Source organism: Nerophis lumbriciformis, linkage group LG06 (genome assembly GCF_033978685.3).
Source record: "Nerophis lumbriciformis linkage group LG06, RoL_Nlum_v2.1, whole genome shotgun sequence".
Taxonomy (NCBI): domain Eukaryota; kingdom Metazoa; phylum Chordata; class Actinopteri; order Syngnathiformes; family Syngnathidae; genus Nerophis; species Nerophis lumbriciformis.
The window spans coordinates 35,342,025-35,362,987 of NC_084553.2; the positions used below are offsets into that span (position 1 = coordinate 35,342,025).

Here is a 20,963-nt window from a genome sequence, read left to right on the forward strand (position 1 = left end):
GCACACGACGCAGCGAGGGCTGCGTGCCGCCATTGTTGTTTGAATCAAACAGTCGCTTCGGCGCTACGTCGCATCTATGAAATCCCGCCCAGTGATCCTGATTGGTTCATTATTTTTGCTATCTGGAAGGGGTTTGCAATGCCTTCGAGCCCAGACCCTTGTGTTGAGCTCAGTGAACTACAAGGGTCTGAAACGCCTGCCTGAAAACTTTAAGAAGAAGAACGCCCAAGTGCTATTACTGCTATCATGACGGAAGCTGCAAAACAACCAAAGAAACGAAAAGTTTTGTCTTAGTAGACAAAAAGAAAAGAAAAAGGGAGGCGACCCGGATAAAAGCACAGTCAAGGATCAACATTGGCCTGGCCGTCACTCGCTGCCGTGTGCTCAAAAACAAGGAGGGATTTCAGACCGATGCTGCCTTGGCTCTGTTCCTGCTGGACTAGTAAGTCAATTTCGATGCTCAAGTCAAAATAATAATGCTAATGTTAGCTATTGAATATTTGTGTGGTAGCAATCAATAGCTACCAGCTTAATAGTTTGTAGTTCCACACTGACACGACCAGCTACGCAACATACTCAAAAATACTGTATAAATAAAAAACAATGCGATGACTGCAAACCGCAAATATAACGTTTGATTAAAATATGTAGGTTCCTACTGTGGAAATATCAGTCATACTGACTGACAAACCCTATGTGCTAGTCCTCCTGGGAAATATGGTCTTCCTTCAGGCAAAACACTACCGCTTTGGTCCACTGGCGCCACCAAAATCAACCAAAACTAAAAGTTCTTAAGTCGGGCTTTAATAGGTGATGCAGCAGCAACAACAACTGCAGTACGTGCCACCAACAATGCTCCCTTTACATGCCTTAACTTGCATATTTACCAAGCAATAGCAACATTGTTAATGAAAGAGCTAACGCCAAGAATCTTCTAGTTTATTGACGCATCGCCTTGCTCACACTGCTCCTCCGACCACTAGCGACTGTAGCTACTTGAGCATAGTCTGCAGATTCTGTATCGCCTTTGAGTTTGTAAGATTTAACGCCAGGTTATAAATCATGCCTCTCATCTGTATAGTAGAAGGCTTTGGCACCAAGCCGAGAAGTTGGTAAACTTCGAAACTCTAAAGGCTATGTATAAATCAGGACCAACTCAAGAAGTGGAGGCTTGCTCTCAACAAATGGATCGCAGCACAACTCCCGACAGCATCGCTAGTAAAACTCAGCCAATGCTTGTTTCCTCCCAGCATATGATTATGCTAAATTTATCAGCTCAAGGAGAGCACAAGTGAAAGTAACAACCATCCCATCAGTCGGCATCTCAGTGAGAGTGGACATTGTAAGTCACTGTTTTATGTTCTTATTTGAAATGTTTCGCAATAGAGCTACATGATAACACTCCAAGGCTCTCATGAAGCCTGCCATTAGTGGTAGTGACATAAGAAGCGCTCTCTTCGCTGTTGTTGTTCATGTAAGTAGAACGTTCATTGCTATGCGTTTTGTGAAATCAGTGCGCACAGAAAACAAGTTACAGTACTACAAAATACTGTAAGTTTTATATGTCATGTAATAACATGTAAGCATTACATGTTAAAGGGACCTGACTACATTACATAAATACTTTAAGCATGCATAAAAAAGGGCATTAGAGATATTTTTGCAGGGCTTTAAAGGTACTAACCTCGTCCAGCAGATTGTTATGATTATACAAACAAATTCACTTCAGAGATGCCAACAATGTGGTGAAGCATTATAAGAAAATTCATTAATTGAACAGAATACCTTTTCAACCTTCCTGTTTCGCAAACTTCATCTCAATATTTCCCCACAGTGGATTAATAAAAGGATATCTGCGATTTTCTGTTTTCAACTGAACATGAATACAATTGTCTCTGATTGGGCCTGGAGGGCACACAACAGAGGCATTTATGTGTGTCAAACAACTGTAAAACCAATACAGGTTAATGAATACCTTGAGAGGCCAAGTGGGAAGGAATTGTTTTTTTTTTTTCTGCTTAGCTCGGGGGGAGAGCAATGTAATGAAACGAGAAGATTGTTTGCAAAATGTTCATATGTGATAATGGCAGAGCTTTCAATAGTAAAAACTTGGATGGATTGATTTATTTCCATTTGGACGCTGGTACATCGTAATCACAGCAGAATAGATTTCACCCTCCATATTTTAGTAACCCCGCTAAAATGTCTAAGGGAAATTGATCTGATAGTTATAGTGTAATCCTGATAATTAACAAAAACAAACAACAATCAAACTAATCCAAAGAACCCTTTGGACATGACAGATTTACAGTATCAATGTGCTATGAAATTCAACCTGGGTCCAGTTTCTACCACTCTAACAAAATTGATCTGAACAGCCTTGTGAAGAAATCCAGGTAGGAAAATCTCTGTAATTATGCTCAATAATGATAAGGTAGCAAAACGGAGCCATCGGACTCACCACATTATTATGTCTGAAAAGAAAGCAAAGCAAGGGCACGAGAATACACCAACACAGAATCGTGTAAGCCAATATTGGATAGCAGTAATCCTCAGCGACATGCATACAATCAGACAACCACAGACAACGGACAATGTCCTCTATGTTTGACCACTGGAGCACTTTGGAGGAGAATATAATTTGAAGGTCCAATCAACTTCACTTTTGACGTAAGGTCAAAGTATAGACTGAAAAGAAGACGTGGACAGTCTACATTGGCACACTATAACATTGGAGAAAGATAAAGCATGTACACTGAAAATAGACAAAACAAATAAACTAAAACTATCAAAGCTGTAGTTTAATTCCTCAGACACAAATGGACAGAAACATATAGGTTGTGTTTGGTCACAACACTTTATCCAACGCTCACCTGACTATTAATGTAATGAAACGGAAATTATATGGAAATGTATTATTAAGGTTATTGTGACCAAAATTATTCTGATTATCATCATTATAACAGTAGAGTTATTGTTGAATGTGCTCAAGAAGTACTTATACACATAAATACCGGTGCTACCTGCCAAGTAGCTATCAGTGTGCCAGCTAACTTCTCCAGTAAATGAGCAGTATCAACAAGCGGTGAGTTTTTTGACGTGCGGTAATCAATCACGGTTTTACAATAATTAACATTTGACACGGTAATAATGACCGTATTGGATTTTACAGGGGTTTATTATTATCGAAATTTGTTACATCCCCATACCTGCCAAATATTCTAACCTCTTAAAGACAAAGACAGCTAGCACTCTTTACTTGGACATCTACCAATGGGTACTCACTATTGGTGCAACAGTGTCGTCAAACAACGACAATAAAGACATAAAAAGACAACAACATTGGAGGTGAATAAATGGATAATATGGAAACATTTCATCCTAAAAATGTCTTAATCATGAATAACTTACTTAATTTGAAAAGTGGACCTTGCTGTGTGATGTCGGATATCAGGAGGATCTGGGGTCTCGTTGAAATAGATTTCACCTACCATTTTTGCCTAGGTCTACCTGCTAAACTTTGTCTACGTATATCAGTCCAAGTACAGTAGGGAAGGGATTCATAAGGCCACATTCCTAGGTGGATCTCGCGTGAGACAAAGTGGGCGTAGGGTTAATCATTTTGAAATGCAGTCTGCTGAAAATGATGGAACGCGCCACACACATAAACATTAGGCACAACTGTGCTAAAGTCATTAAATAATGAATATACAATATTTTAGATATCTTAAATGCCCCAGAAAAATATTAAGAAAATAATAATATACAATGAGAATAGATAGCTGAAAATGCCTAGAGTTAATAACATACCCGAGTGCAGCTTTGTTAACACATCACCACAACATGCACTTTTCTTTTTGAGGGCGCTAGATAGCTTTGGTGTTGCTTTGTCATTTACATAAAATAATTGCTGCTTTTGTTTTTGTCAGCATTTTGCCTGTCCTTAGTTTTAAATGGGCAAAAAAATGTAATAGGTATTTTTGTTTTGCAACAGCATAAAGAGCAGCACAAGGGCAGCACGGTGGAGGAGGGGTTAGTGCATCTGCCTCACAATACGAAGGTCCTGAGTAGTCTTGGGTTCAATCCCGGGCTTGGGATCTTTCTGTGTGGAGTTTGCATGTTCTCCCCGTGACTGCGTGGGTTCCCTCCGGGTACTCCGGCTTCCTCCCACTTCCAAAGACATGCACCTGGGGATAGGTTGATTGGCAACACTAAATTGGCCCTAGTGTGTAAATGTGAGTGTGAATGTTGTCTGTCTATCTGTGTTGGCCCTGTGATGAGGTGGTGACGTGTCCAGGGTGTAAACGCCTTCCGCCCGATTGTAGCTGAGATAGGCTCCAGCATTCCCCGCGACCCCAAAGGGAATAAGCAGTAGAAAATGGATGGATGGATAAAGAGCAGCACAGTTACAGTATAAATAGATGTCTAAAAGAAGTAGGCATCTGTATTGTCGATTATAACTGACCTAAAAAAATTTCAAACTGATTTTTTTTCTTAATCTTTTACATTTCCTTTTTTTTCAAGCTAAAATCAAAAGCCAATGGCTAAATAGGTGTACGCGTCATAATCCAATTAGTGGACTAATCGATAATAATAATAAGATAGTTGATGCCGAGTCGACTATCAGAATGTTTGTTAGTTGCCAGTACCAGGTTTACAGTACATTGAAAAATGGCCATTATAAAAGGGAGTCAATGGGGGACAAAAGGGTCCCGGCGAACTCCAATTAATACTCACTCAATAACTTGTGCTAAAAATAACTTAGCATAGAATGGACAGTGGCCTAGTGGTTAGAGTGTCCGCCCTGAGATTGGTAGGTTGTGAGTTCAAACCCTGGCCGAGTCATACTAAAGACTGTAGAATTGGGACCAATTACCTCCCTGCTTGGCACTCAGCATCAAGGGTTGGAATTGAGGGTTAAATCACCAAAAATTATTCTCGGGCGCAGCCACCGCTGCTGCCCACTGCTCCCCTCACCTCCCAGAGGGTGATCAAGGGTGACGGGTCAAATGCAGAGAATAATTTTGCCACACCTAGTGTTTGTGTGACAATCATTGGTACTTTAACTTTAACTTTAACAATGCACATTTTGAGATTAATTCCTTTACAACTCCTGTGGCTGTACGGTATTTTACCCTGCCAACCTTTAAAATGAACATTATGTTGCATGATGTCATCTTCAAAACAATAAAAAGACCCACATAGGTCCCAGGTTTCCCCAAGGTTAAACACATTGTATTATTGTATTAGCAGGAATATATTCGATTGGCTTTGCTTCTTTCTATTCCTTTTCAGATGATGAATTGGGCAAGTGTTAATGTGCGATGTTCTTTAATGTACAGTAACTTGGCGTGTCTGAAACCGTTACCATACGTACTTGAGTAATACACAACCAGATCCACTAGGGGGCGCAGTCCAAAACACCTGGATGCTGGTGCGTCGGCGTGGTGTCCCCTCAGTCACTGCTGGTGGGCAGTTGATCATAAACTGTGTTTCCTCCTCGTCGATTATCTATCCAGATGACACACAAACAAATTGTTATGTAGATTGGCATTGGACAAAACCAAACAGTTTTATTCAAATTTACTTTTTCACCTTTAATGATGTGCAAAAGTGACTCAATGTGTTATTAAACACAACTGTTGTATCTTTGTTAAGAGAGAAGAGTGTAACCCGCCTGCTCTATCCAACTGAGTCCTTAAACCCTCATCCCACTAATTTAAGAGACGAGAGTTCTAATTGGCTGTGGTGTCAGCCTGTCGTCCAGTGCAACTCTTAAGGTGGCAAGGAGTGAGGTAACCAAAAATGTATTTACAATCTTTTCAAGCTTTAAAGTGAAACTGCACTTTTTTGGAATTTTGCCTATCGTTCACAATCATTATTAGAGACAAGAACACAAATATTGTTTTTGTTTTATTAGAAAGATGATAAAAGATGCAGCTAAAGGGAGTCACCGTTGTAGCCTTCAAAGCCCTCTAAAACAACTTCAAAAGCCTCTATCAACGTTTTATATGTATATACATAAAGTTAAAGTTAAAAGTTAAAGTACCAATGATTGTCACACACACACTAGGTGTGGCGAAATTATTCTCTGCATTTGACCCATCACCCTTGATCACCCCCTGGGAGGTGAGGGGAGCAGTGGGCAGCAGCAGTGGGCAGCAGCAGTGGCCGCGCCCGGGAATCATTTTGGTGATTTAACCCCCAATTCCAACCCTTGATACTGAGTGCCAAGCAGGGAGGCAATGGGTCCCATTTTTATAGTCTTTGGTATGACTCGGCCGGGGTTTGAACTCACAACCTACCGATCTCAGGGCGGACACTCTAACCACTAGGCCACTGAGTAGGTAGTAATAATAATAATGTAATATGTAATAATGTAGTAATAGACACATTCATAACAATTTGTATTATGTACAATATTTACCATATTTTGATCATTTTAATCAATGACGCGACTGACTTCTCTGATTTCTGTTTCCATAGCAGCGCACGTCCGACAATTATGTGTTCCTACTTCCGGATACAAAACGCTTGTGTGTGTTCTAGTCATGGCAGACTTTGTAACAAACAATGAAGACGACTATTTTTGGACAAATGAGGATTCAGAACCGTATCTTTTTGAACCAGAATAAACGGAAGATGAGCTGCTGCTTCTAGAAGCGAGCGCAGTGAAGACGGTGAAACGTTGGAGCAGACGGGAGCCGATAGAGTGAGGTGAAAGCAATTCGAAGCTGCGAATGTGGAAATTGGAGACGAGCTATTTCGACATAAATGGCGTGCTTACCCTAAAAAAAACAGAAAAACGCCCACGTCCTGCTGCACCAAGCAGACTTGTTGTTGTTGTGACTTAGTCCATTGACTAAGTCACACTTTATATCGATCATGGTTAGGGATGATGTTTGATAAGAAATTATCGAGTTTGAGCCTATTATCGAATCCTCTTATCGAACCGATTCCTTATCGTTTCTCTTATCGAGTCCAGATAGGTTGTTGTATTTGGAAAAAAAACACACAATATTTGGTTTAACAAAAGCTCACTTTTATTATATAAGAAGTAAATAAAATCTAATAAGTAAATAAATATTGACTGTTACCCCCCTAAAAAAATAAAATAAAAATAAATAAATATTGACTGTTGTTACCCAAAGTATATTAAGTGGGATTTTTCAGAAAAACTAATATATACAGTAACACAAAAACAACCTGTCTCTGTGATCACTATAGGTGTAGAAATAATAATATAGTGTTAAATAAAATCAGTCCCTTGGGCACAAAACTGAAAATAAAACAGCTCTCCAAAAAGTGTACTTCTGCTGCTATTTGACATAACTGTTTGTTATGATGCTTTGACATTTTTGCACTTTATTTCTTTATTGAAAGAAAATTCTATGACGAGAAAAGTTGTTTGCAAATGTGGTTACAATGCTAAAAAATGAAAAGTTAAAGCTAAAAAAAGAAATACACTTTATTGAGTTAACATTATTTCTTCATAGGAGGAAAGATGTGATGTTATGAGCTAGGGAATATAACAACTACACTACCCAGCATGCAACAGGAGTGACGAGCATGCACGGTAGCCCCGAAAAGTGTTGTTGCATGTCGCCACCCAGCAGCTAAGAATGAGGTTATGAGCACGCTGTGAAAGTAAACGTCAAGAACTCAGCCAACACGCCTCGTCTGCATTATTTATAATTAGACAGACAACACATATACAGTGTGATTTTGTTTTGTTTACAAGGAAAGAAAAACAAAAGTTAAAAAAGGGAGATGTTGTATATATATGTATGTGCTGCGGTTGCTTTAAGAATGTTGCGACAGCTGCCGTAAAGGAGGTGCGTTGCTAGCCTTGTTGCTATGTTTCCGGTTGGTCGTAAAAGTGTTCGTCATGTGTTTGTACCCTGCTCAAATCTCTCAGTAAAGTTATTCATTGGATTATACCTTTTGTTTTGAACTTTATTACACTTTGGAGCGCTTTTTCCGGTCCATTTTTTTCCTGCTTTCGCTATCTGCGCCTAATGACTGAGCTACGTGGCGTCCTTTCTTGTGATGTCTCACGGGGCATTTGCGGTCGGGGCGGGATTCGTTCCGAGGTATTCGAATAAAGAACCAACTCTTTTTCTTTACTGTAGTGGTCTCGATAACGGGTACCGGTTCTCAAAAAGGGATTAGAGTCCGAGGACTCGGTTCTTTTCTTATCGAACAACCGGGAAAACCGGTTTCGAGTGTCATCCCTAATCATGATACACGCATCACATCATGCGTGTTATTACAACTACAGTACATTTTCTGTCTGGCTAGCTGTGTACAAACAAAACATGAAATGTGGGCGAATGCTTTACCGATACTGTAACACGATTATTCCTGTTTTTCAGTCAGTGTCCATGTAGAAAAGATTTGTCTGTAATTTCCACTTTCCTTTGACGATACTAACTCACGATACTCGGCACCTAGCACCCAGAGATATTATCAAGGCTGAAGTTAGCCTCAGATTCAAATGGAATCTGAGGCTTCCAGCATTCGAGCAATTTTTCTGTGTAAAAAAAAAAAAGCCAGTCGAACCTTCCTGCTTTTCACAAAGAGTTGAACACGAACACAGACTGTGTTTTACACATACAGACAAATCTCAGCAGGGATGCCCATTTTGTTTTTTATACACATACATACGCGGACGGACAGATTGTTTTCACAAACAAAGAAATCCAAATACAGACACACAAATTAGACAACCGACACATCGACACATGAAAATTGTTTTGCAACAACAATACTTCCATAGGGGTATTATTTCAGAACCTCTGAGGCCATTAGGGTTAGCCCCCGTTCTCTGTTTGTGTGTGGCCTGTGAGATTACACCCCCTTCATGTCTCCATGGTTTCTCACAGGAATCCTCTGGTGACTTGTTTGCATATCAGCAATATATGTTAAAAGGGACTTTTTTATGCAAAACCAACTTTTCTTACCTATTGGTACCGTTTTTTGTGTATTAAGGATCTACATAAGTCCCGAAAATATGAAATCAAAACATGGAGGCATGGCGGAGATATTTATAAAACAATTTTGCCTTCTTACATAATTCCTCCAAATGAGCCGTTTGGAATTTGCCCGACTTGTGAAGTTTTTCCAATTTGTGACATTAGCGGATATCTCCATATATGATAAAAGTTTACCCAACGAACTTTGCGCGAGTCTGCCTTTGTTGTCCGACGTTGTAGTTAATGATTTGTGGTGGGGCAGACTGGTTTGTACATGCACAAGCATCCTCCGCTGTTGCTATTTATAATACAAAGTAACGTATAGTTGTAACTTATATCTGTCAGTAGACACGATATGGAAGTACTAAAAACTATAACACGGCTGGCGGAGAGAAGTCGAAGTCGAAGTAGACGCATGTAAATACAACTTCCCACAAAAACGGTGCAACCTGAAGAGACGTTCAGAAAGTGCCTTGAAGATGGTCTGTAAAACAGACATTGATAATGCAACATTTTGACTAAAGAACCTGTTACGTTTGTGTCACATGTTTGTCAATCCCCCAAGATGCAGAAGGATGTCAAGAAGCAGCATGCAGGTAAGATTCTGATTTATTCTCAATAGGCAAAAGACGAAAATCAAACCAGCGTACCGCTGGGAACATACAAGATGCTTGAGGCTAGCTTTAAGTTAACATAGCCATGCAGAAAGTTTTTACCATGGGAAGAAATAAATACAAAAACTACAGAGTAGCGTAAAGCTAAACGGACGCGTGTAGCCAACAAGACTACCAGGCAGTGCAAACGGCGAGGCAGGTATAAATAGTTCGCTCTGATTAGTGAGCAGGAGCAGGTGATTGTCCTGACCACTAACCAGAGTCAGGTGCAAATAATTAGTGTCCATGGCAACAAAGGGAAAATAAGAAAAAAAAGAACACTAAACTAAGGCCCTGTTTACACTAAGCCGGATGAGGTTATCCAGGGTAAATCCCACCTAACCTTATCCGTGTCCACACACGACAATGCCACCGTTTAAGATCCCCTCCCCCTTCCGTCCGCCGGCGTAACTTGACCCAGCACGCATGCGCGGAAAATGCGCACGTCATAGTCACCTCAAGGCTTGCTTTGTGTGCAAGTTCTTAAATTTAACTTATCTGAGCAATATCCAGCGTTGTGGTATTTAAATGAACTGGAATCCAGTGAGCTGTGGGGCCCTATTGTAGTGAATCATACCTGAGCCATCATAAATTCATCAAATCTTTAATAAACACGTGAAAGTACACATTGTGACAAAGAACATTTTACAACAATCAAACCTGGGATCTAGATATCTGGTCAGGACATTCGTCACTCTTTTGCCTTCACCTTCATTGTCCATTAGTTTTTGGTGACTTTATATACTCTGGACCTAGACGTTGAGTCAGTGACATACATGGCGGACAATAACTGATACAGTTTGCTTTACCAGTTTTCTGTAGTTTTCCCTCGACGGCCAGGTAATACAAAGCCCACGCTCCCTTTTTTATCACATCCACGGGAGCTTGCATTCTCATTGTCTCTCCTTCAACAAATGGACAAAGTTTTTCTGTAAGTAGAATCACAGCTGACCTGGCTGGACATTGGAAAGTTCTCTTGCCGTCTCCAAAGTGTTGTATCCGAAATAGCTGCAATCGCTTTTACTTAAGGAATTCATGTGTGATTTCCACAAGCGTCTGTACAGACGGAATGAGTAACACGGGCATGTCTGGATGACTCACCTTCATATTTTCAGTGGTTAGCTCCGAGTTACGAAACCGCTTTATTATGAAGCTGGCTGTGGCGCGTTCTTTCTGACGTCACTTCCTGTGTGGGACGCGGTCTTTCTGGCGTGCCTTCCTCTCCGAACTCAGTTTGTAAACGATCAATGAGTCCATACAAAGCTAAGAGCCGGAGATTCAAGAAATACACGGCGCACTTACCCGTGTAAAAAATTATCCAAGGAGGGGGACCTTAAACGATAGTTTAGTGTGGCTGAAACGGGGCTTAGGCTAAATAATTATTCGTTTAAGGGGTTATCCGGCTTAGTGTAGACATAGCCTTAGGACAGGGGTCGGCAACCCGCGGCTCCGGAGCCGCATTCGGCTCTGATCACTCTGATGCGGCTCAGCAACTTACTTGCCGACCCCCCCCGATTTTCCCGGGAGACTTCCGGATTTCAGTGCCTCTCGCAGAAAACTCCCGGGATTAATATTCTCCGATTTTCAACCTTACAGTTATAATAATGGCGAGCCATGATGGTACAGCTATTGGCGACCTCTACAAACTGTATTAACAGCGTGCCAGCCCAATCCCTTGTTATGCAGTATGCATCTTCTGTTTGCACACGTACGTGACAGCAAGGTATACTTGGTCAACAGCCACACAGGTTACACTGACGGTGACCATATAAAACAACTTTAAAACTCTTACTAATTATGCGCCACACTTTGAACCAAAACCAAACAAGAATGACAAACACATTTCGGGAGAACATCTGCACCTTAACACAACATAAACACAACAGAACAAATACCCAAAATCCCATGCAGCCCTGACTCTTCCGGGCTACATTATACACGCCTGCTACTACCAAACCCCGCCCTCACCCCAACCCTGCTCCCTCACACATCAACCCCCCCCCCACCCCCCCCACCCCCCACCCCCACCCCTCTCTGTGCGTCGGTTGAGGTGGGCGGGATTTGGTAGCGGGGGTGTATAATGTAGCCCGGAAGAGTTAGGGCTGCATGGGATTCTGGGTATTTGTCCTGTTGTGTTTATGTTGTGTTACGGTGCAGATGTTCTCCCGAAATGTGTTTGTCATTCTTGTTTGGTGTGGGTTCACACTGTGGCGCATTATTAGTAAGAGTGTTAAAGTTTTTTGTTTTTTTTATACCGCCACCGTCAGTGTAACCTGTGTGGTTGTTGACCAAGTATGCCTTGCTGTCACCTACGTGAGCAAGCGGAAGCCCCATACAACGTGTGGCTGATCAGGCACGCTGATTGTAGTGGGTGCTAAATGCTGTACCTTCACGGCACGCATGACGCTGACAAGCGCCATTTATATAAAACCCGCGTGCCGCACCAGCATTCAAATTCCATATTAAGGTAAAGGCAGCGTGTCTGAGACCCCTGGTTTATACATAGCACAAAGCAAAAAAAAACTTCTTATGCATTGTTATTTCATTTTAAATTTCAACAAATTTTTGTGGCTCCCATTGTTATCTTTAATTTGTGAAACTGGTCAAAATGGCTCTTTGACTGGTAAAGGTTGCCGACCCCTGCCTTAGGAGATATGACCAAACTAAACATTTCAAACATGGCCCGGGCAATGGACCATGACAGAACCACCATTACATGTTATGTAGACCACAAGGAAATGCTTTAAATGTAGAAAAAAATCATAATATGATCTCTTTAAAACAAGTAAGTCCTTATGAGAATTAAACACCTCTACTGTATACGACAACATTTAATAAATAAACCGTAAGCTGTGACCATTTTTCATTTACAAAAACAAGAAATTGAACATATCAAGGACATTTTGTGGCATATGTATTAATTCATTCAGAGCTTTTGGCTTGAAGTGTGTTCTGTTGTGTTCATGTCACATCCCACGCTGCACTTAGCTGCATGGGGCCACGTCAACATTGGCTTTCTTGTCCATCCCGCTGAGAAGTATTGTGTCGTCAAGGTACCGCCCACCGTTTTAGTCGCGCTCTTGCCAAGAAGAGCGCGTGGTGGCAGCTGAGGCTCCGATTAAAAAAAGTGCTTCAGTCAGAACCTGTCCTGAGACAAGATGGTGCACACTCAGATTGCCAATGAGCTGTGCATGAAATAACATCTCGTATTGAAGGTTTTTCTCCCTGAAGCCCATAGCTCTTTCACAGTGGAGAAGTTAAGTGTGTGTGTGCATGCGTGCATGTTTGTTGGGCTTCTCAAAAGACATAAAACACTAAAGATTAACAATAGAGGGATATATCTTTTGACAGGAGTTTAATGTGACTGCATGACGTCAGGAAGAAGAAAGCCACTAAGGCCTGACAGCTACCTTTCATGTCTCTCTGCAGAGGACATTAGGTTGATACAGACTTAGACTTAGTCTTAGACTTCCTTTTTATCGTCATTCAAATTTGAACGTTACAGCACAGATAAGAACGAAATTTCGTTACATAAGGTCATGGTAGTGCAGGATAAAAAAGCAATACGGTGCATATATAAATAAATAAATATATATAAATAATATATATATAAAATAAATAAATATCTATAAATATATATAAATAAATAAATAGATTACTGTACAGATAAATATATTGCACTTTTTCACATGCGTCCACGTTTATGGATGTATGTTATATTGTCTTTTTTTTCCAGCGAGTTAATCCATTTTGGGGGGAGTTGAGGGGATAATTTAATTATGATGCGTTCAAGAGTCTTACGGCCTGAGGGAAGAAGCTGTTACAGAACCTGGAGGTTCTGCTTCGGAGGCTGCAGAACCTCTTTCTAGAGTCCAGCAGTGAAAACAATCCTTGGTGGGGGTGGGAGGAGTCTTTGCAGATTTTCTGAGCCCTGGTCAGGCAGCGGCTTTTTGCGATCTCCTGCATAGGAGGAAGAGGAGTCCTGATGATCTTTTCCGCCGTCCTCACCACTCTCTGGAGAGACTTCCAGTCTGAGGCATTGCAGGCTCCAGTCCAGACAGAGATGCTGTTGGTCAGCAGGCTCTCTATAGTGCCTCTGTAGAATGTGGTGAGAATGGGGGGAGGGAGCTGTGCTCTTTTCATCCGACGCAAAAAGTGCATGCGCTGCTGAGCTCTTTTTACAAGAGCTCCAGATGTAGGGACCAGGTTATATTGTCAGTTATCTGCACCACCAGGAACTTGGTGCTGCTTACTATCTCCACCGCTGTGCCGTCGATGAAGAGTGGAGCGTGGCTGGACTGGTGCTTCCTGAAGTCGACGATGATCTCCTTGGTCATGTTGACATTCAGGACCAGGTTGTTGGTTCTGCACCAGTCAACCAGATGTTTCACCTCCTCCCTGTAGTCCATGTCATTGTTGTCACAGATGAGGCCCACTACTGTCGTGTCGTCCACATACTTCACAAAGTGAAGTATGAACAATACAATGTTCTTATTTACGATATCAAAGGTATTATTCCATCCATCCATCCTTTTTCTACCGCTTATTCCCTTTGGGGTCGCGGGGGGGTGATGGAGCCTATCTCAGCTGCAATCGGCCGGAAGGTGGAGTACACCCTGGACAAGTCGCCACCTCATCACAGGGCCAAAACAGACAGACAGACAACATTCACACTCACATTATCATGATTTCATGATGTTTCCTTCCTCAGATATGTCGTTGCTTCCTGGTAACACGTGTCAATAAACAACTTACCTGGTTTTGGACTCCCACATCTCTTACTCTTTAAGATGTATTTGTCTGCACACAAGAATATCTTACTAATAGTGTTTAGGGGAAGTTTCAACATTGTTGACGCAGAGCTCGTCGGGACACACTGCTTTCAGACACGGAGCTTGTCATGCCAGCACACACCTCGGGCTGGCCGAATCCCACTAGAAATTGAACACGGCGTGCCTTGTGGTGCTGTGTCTCGCTTTCAATGTGTATTTATTCTATGGCAAAGGTAATGATCCTTCTGAGGGTTCACATACTTAACTTTATTACAATTCATCCTTCCTCTATTTTGTTAAGTTTGATGAATACTTGGTGCTGTGTCAAACTAAAGGACCTCACTAAAATATCCAGTCTCTACAGTCTTTATTTGTAGAGAGTGTTTAACCTTTTTTTGTGTGGTGGAAAAAAGTCACACTTGAGATCTCTGTTTTGTTGACTTCAATGTAAGACGGTATTTTTTTTTTCGACTAGAATTGTCACTTGCCATATTCTGGATATTCTAATATTTTTAGCCTAAATTAAGTGCACAATTAAGTCTTTATTCTATGTATGTCTTGCATGTATTACAGTGCAGTATTTGGCTTATTTTCTATTATGTTATTATTTTGTAGCGATCGATAAAGATATTCACCTAGAGGGACTTCCGTTTTCGGGTTAAAGGTAAAAACGGCGGCTAATCTTGGAGATATATTTACCATGACAATCGAGTTGACAAACTTTTGGCAGAAAAACTTTTTGAGGGACTTCATCTTCAACTTCATCTATATATTCATCTTCATTTGATTATCCTGTTTAGGGTCACGGGGGCAGCAGCCTAAGCAGATAAACCCAAACGTATTTCTCCCCCAGCTACTTCGTCCAGCTCCTACCGGGGGATCCTAGGCCAGCTGGGAGAGAGTGTCTCTCCAAGGGGTCCTGGGTCCTCCCCGTGGCCTCCTATTGGTCAAACGTGCCCTGAATACCTCCCCATGGAGGCGTAGGAGGGGCATCCTAACCAGATAACCAAGCCACCTCATCTGGTTCCTCTCGATGTGAAGGAGCAGTAACTTTACTCTGAGCCTCTCCCGAATTACAGCGCTTGTCACCCTATCTCTAAGGGTGAGCCGCAATCTTGTCCTTTCACGCACAACCCAAAGCTCATGACCATAGGTGAGGATAGGAACTTCGTTGGACCAGTAAATTGAAAACTCTGCCTTCCAGCTCAGCTCCCTCTTCACCACAATGGACTGATGCAGAGTCAACATCACTGCCAACGCTGCACTGATCCGCCTGTCGATCTCACAATCCACTCTTCCCTCACTCGTGATCAAGACCCCAAAGTACTTCAACTCCTTGGGGCAGGATCTCATCCGCAACCCAGAGATGCGACTCAACCCTTTTCCTTAGACTTGGACTGAGAGGTGCTTATTGTTATCGCAGTCGCTTCACACTCAGCTGCAAACCGTTCCAGTGAGAGTTGAAGATCACGTCCAGATGACCACATCAGTTGAATAAAGTTCAAACCTAATTGTGCGCCCACCAAAGCAGATCCCTTTAACGCCCTGACTGCACCTTGAATTTCTGTCCAAAACAGTTCGGGTTACAATTGGTGACAAAGAGCAGCTCTGGCGCAGTCCAACCCTCACTGGAAATGGGTCCGATTTACTGCCAGCAATGCGGACCAAGCTCTGACAATGATCATACAGGGAGCAGACAGACCACAATCTGATGGCCCGATGCCCCATATTCAGGAGCACTCCCCACAGGACTACCCGAGGAACAATGTTGACTGCTTTCTCGAAGCCCACAAAACACATGGAGATGGGTTGGGCAAACTCCCATGCACTCTCAAGGATCCAGCTAAGAGTTACAGCTGCTCCTCTTGAATCCATGGTTCGATTATCCAGCATAGCCTCCTCTCCTTTACACCTGAATAGACCTTACCAAGATGGCTGAAGAGTGTGATCCCACGATAGTTTGAACACAACCTCCGGTCCCCTTTTTTATAGAAAGCCTCTTTAACTCATGCTTCATCAACAAACCTTCTCCACATTGGTGAGTCATTGACGTGAGCAATTTAAAAATCAAGTAGCCTGTACTAAATTAGAGATAATGGATCCGCTTATTGCTAGCAAAACGCCAACACAGATTAACCTTTTTGATGCACTTCATCATCATCAGCTCCACATGACATTGTTGAGCACTTGGCGTGAGCAATATGGAATGAAAATGCGGGGCATGCAATGCTAACAACACGGAATTGTAACAACACGCTATAATAGTTGTAGCTGTGACTGTCATATGAGGAGGTCATAAACAGCTTGTTATGCCCTAACTATGAAAATATTAGATTTATTCGTATTTAGTCTTACTTTGCAGAAATGTGTTTATTACGGCTTGGTCTGGAACCAATTAGCTGCAATAAATGAGACGCAAAGTTATCTTTATCTTCAGAAGATTCACCTTATAAAAAAAAAAAGTCCCAACGATTGTCACACACACAATGGGTGTGGTGAAATGTGTTCTCTGCATTTGACCCATCCCCATGTTCACCCCCTGGAAGGTGAGGGGAGCAGTGAGCAGCAGTGTGCACTGCGCTCGGGAATCATTTGGTGATTTAACCCCCAATTCCAACCCTTGATGTTGAGTGCCAAGCAGGGAAGCAATGGGTCCTATTTTTTGTAGTATTTGGTATGACTCGGCCGGGGTTTGAACTCACGACCTCCCAGTCTCAGGGCGGACATTCTAACCACAAGGCCACTGAGCTAGTGGCTCAACATTCACGTGACATTACTGACAATAAGTGACCAGTCAGTGTAGATATACACAACGACATATCATCACAATCTGTTTATTTCTCTCTAAAAAAAACTATACCATAAATTATACTTATTATCGACTATGGACAAAATCTAACAAATCAGATTCAACTATAATAATCCTTAGTCGAAGATAGCCATAAAAAAATGTTCCATACTGCTTACTTTCACGAGGGTCGCGGGTAAGCTGGAGCCTATCCCAGCTGACTTTGGGCAAGAGATGAGGTACATCCTAAACTGGTCATCAGCCAATGGCAGGGCACATATAGACAAACAATAATTCACACTCACATGAGTACCTACTGACAATTGAGTGTCTTCAATTAACCTAACATGTATATTTTTGGAATGTGGGAGGAAACCGTAGTACCCAGAGAAAACCCACGCACACACGGGGAGAACATGCAAACTTCACACAGTGATGTCTAAACGGAGATTGGAAACCAGATCTCCCAGATCACCTGACTTATGGACCTAAATGATAACCATAGCAACAATGGCTACGAATGGCATATTAAAAAAAAATTGAATAAACAAATGTATTGTACAAACGGCATATTACAATAAAGAATGACATTATTCTTTTTTTGTGATTGACAGTTATTTGATGACTTCATTGATCACAACGTCTCCTTGGCTAATTATTCCTACTTTGGAAGAAAATGCATCACGACAGGTCACACTTGTGCTTGTTGTGCATGCATGTGTGTGTCTTGAATTGAGTATTTTTTTCAAGGAAAATAACCACTGGTAGATTCAGGTCAATATTGTTAAATGCCTTTGAAAAAGCACAAAATCGTGCACAAACCATCATCGTGCACAACAGCACATCAGCAAATCCCAAGAGACTTTAGCTCATTGTGAGCATTGAGAGGACTAACCCCACAAGAAAACATTACTTTTTTGTGATTCCAGAAGAACTAAACACAAGCAAACCAGGAATTGTAGTGTGATTATAACAACTGACAGAGAAATGCAACATAACATGACTTGGGATGGGAATCAAAAACATCCCAGTGTATCAATTTCCTTGGAATCACTTTCCAATTTTTCAAACGATTCCCTTCACAATTCACGCAACGTGAGTGGTGAGTTCAGACAACAACATGGGGCTCAGGCCGCGGAAACACTTCAAAGTTTGGCTACATTTTACAAGAAAGGATTGCAACAGTGCTACTTGTAATAATTGCAAGGTTGTTATTTCATCAAAATGACATGCAAGCAATACGTTGAAACATATAAACACACAGCATGCAATAACTAAAAATAAATGTCGTGTTTTTAACCACTCCAAAGTCATCGAATACGACAGGTGCTAACACTGCCTATAATGTTAGCGGTATTACCTGTTAAATTGAATTGAATGCCTTCTCATTTAGATGGGAATTATGAGGGACAGTTTCTGACTGGCTTTGATGCAAGTAGTACTTGCTCCAGTTCACGTCTGCCGCTGGACAAATGTTACCGAGCAGTGACTAAGTTTGAGGTCAAAAGCTTGCAGCCATTTGCTAAAGTAGACGCTCCTGATTTTCGGTAGGTGAATGTTCAATTGTAGTCAGAGAAAAGTGCATGCTTTCCTCCAACCAGATTTTAACTTAGTCATACAGGTGAAACTCAAAATATTTGATTATGGTGTCAGAGTCCATTCATGTCAGCAATTCAACTTCAAATGTGAAACTAATACGCGATATCGAGAGGGACAAGCAGTAGAAAATGGATAGATAGATGGAACTCATCACATGCAACGAGAGGTATGTCAAGCCATTATGTGTTATTATTTTGATGATATAGGCTTAGAGTTTTTTAAACCCCACATTTTCTGAGATTTTCAATTCAGGGTATTTATAAGCTGTAAGCCATAATCATCAAAATTAGATCAAAAGAAGGCTTGAAATTTCTTGAATTGCATGTTAATAGCCTATGTCATGTATTAGTTTCAACTTGTATATCTAAAAAAACCTTTGCAAGCTATTCAATTTTTTGGAGTTTCACCACTATATTTTCTATGATGACAAAGATTCTTGTAAGTTTTGAAAACAATAATAAATGTTACATTCTTGTGTAATTAGTTATTTGTGTAACGAGCAATACAATTATTTAATATATTACAGTATTATATATTATAATACTATCAATTGTGTACAGAAAGTGAATTTTATCAAGCAGATGCTAATGTAAATTATTGTAGTTGAAACAATATTACCTAAAAAAAATGCTAGTTTGAGACATACCTATTTTGGGACAGACCTAGTATGGCAATAAAGGCAATTAAATATCTAAACCTCTACAATTCATTCACATGATGTTTTATCTTCTTGTCACAACTCCAGACTGGGATGTACAAACTGAACAGAGTAGAAAGAATGCTGGCCACTGAGACGAGAAATAAAGTGTGGAGGGGGGCGTGGCCTGCGGGCCTGCCACGGAACGGGGTGTGCAAGGACCGGCCTCGAAGACAGCAACAGGTGAGTGCATGGCCCAGGTGGACCTTGTTATCTAATCACCTGTCGCCTTTATTAGCAGCAGCCGGAATGAGACACGTTGTTGGAGCCGGAGTGGGAGCGAGAGAAAGAGAGTGAGACACGGGCACAGAAAACATTTTGCTGGAAAGCAGAACACTCGCACTTTGTGAGGGAAATAAAACAGTGTTGTAACCCTGATCCGGGCTCTTGTGACAGTGTTTGGTGGTCAGAGGAACCCACTGGAGGGCAACCTCCACATAAAGGTTTTCAGTTTTTTATATGACCAAGTTCGCAGAGAATGCCACCCTACAGCAGTGCCACTCTGCTATATGAGGTCACTGTGCAAACCAGACTGTGCTGCAGATTCAATAAATCAACTAGAGTGGAAGAATAACAAGAAAGGTTGCTAAATTTGTCTTGTCAAGAAAATATGCTGTACGATTTCAAACTCAGTGCAAAAACATGTAATCAAGTTGTCTCTAATCAAACGTATTTAGCTGACATGGTAGGCTGCTGTGATTTTTTAATTAAAAGAAAATACGATGAGGTGGTAACTTGTCCAGGGTGTACTCCGCCTTCTGCCCGAATGCAGCTGGGATAGGCTCCAGCACCCCCCAGAGAGGGACAAGCGGTAGAAAATGGATGGATGGATGGAATGCTCTTTTTTAGATAGTAATTTAACAACATGTTTATTAATGTTGGTTGGGTTGGTGCTTAGCACAGTGTAAAAAAAAAAAAAAAATCGATACGAAATGTACGATAAACTGGCAGCAGTCCAGTCGCCATAATTTTTTCAGTAACATTTCAGGGAGGGGTTTTCTCCGAATTGCGAGACATGGAAAAACGCTACCACTGTAATTTACACCGTAAGATTCTGGCGAATGAGCTGCCATTTTTTTTCACTGTGAAATCTATGGTCATTGTTTTTACTGTGCATTTTTATAAATGGTACCATTGTTATTTCTACAGTGATATTCCAGCCACTGAGCTGCCTGTTTATTTTTCGAAAAATGTATTCTTGTTTTTTAAAATGCATTATTATAACTGACCGTTATTCTGTGGCCCGCAAAGCCACGTCACAGTTTATGATTCTCAAGCTGTACGCTGCGGGCCTCATCTAATGGTACGCTAAAGAATCACTTGATTAAAGTTTTATTTTCCTATTTTTAAACACGGTGTTACTGTTCAAACTGTGTGTAATGTTACAGTGGCCAAAAAAAAAAAAAAAGAAATATATGTCTTATATAAAACTTCTGCCTTGTTTTAATGAATACTTAGGCCTACTACGTCACTGTATTT

At 41.3% G+C, this 20,963-nt stretch overlaps 1 protein-coding gene across 1 annotated transcript in view; it reads right to left on the reverse strand.

The window, feature by feature from the left end:
* LOC133608729 (spondin-1-like) overlaps positions 1–20,963 on the reverse strand; it is a 199,740-nt gene that overhangs the window by 154,988 nt on the left and 23,789 nt on the right. Inside the window, exon 3 of the mRNA XM_061964209.2 lies at positions 5,378–5,511. Coding sequence (XP_061820193.1) covers positions 5,378–5,511 — 134 coding nt within the window. The remainder of the gene's footprint in view (positions 1–5,377; positions 5,512–20,963) is intronic.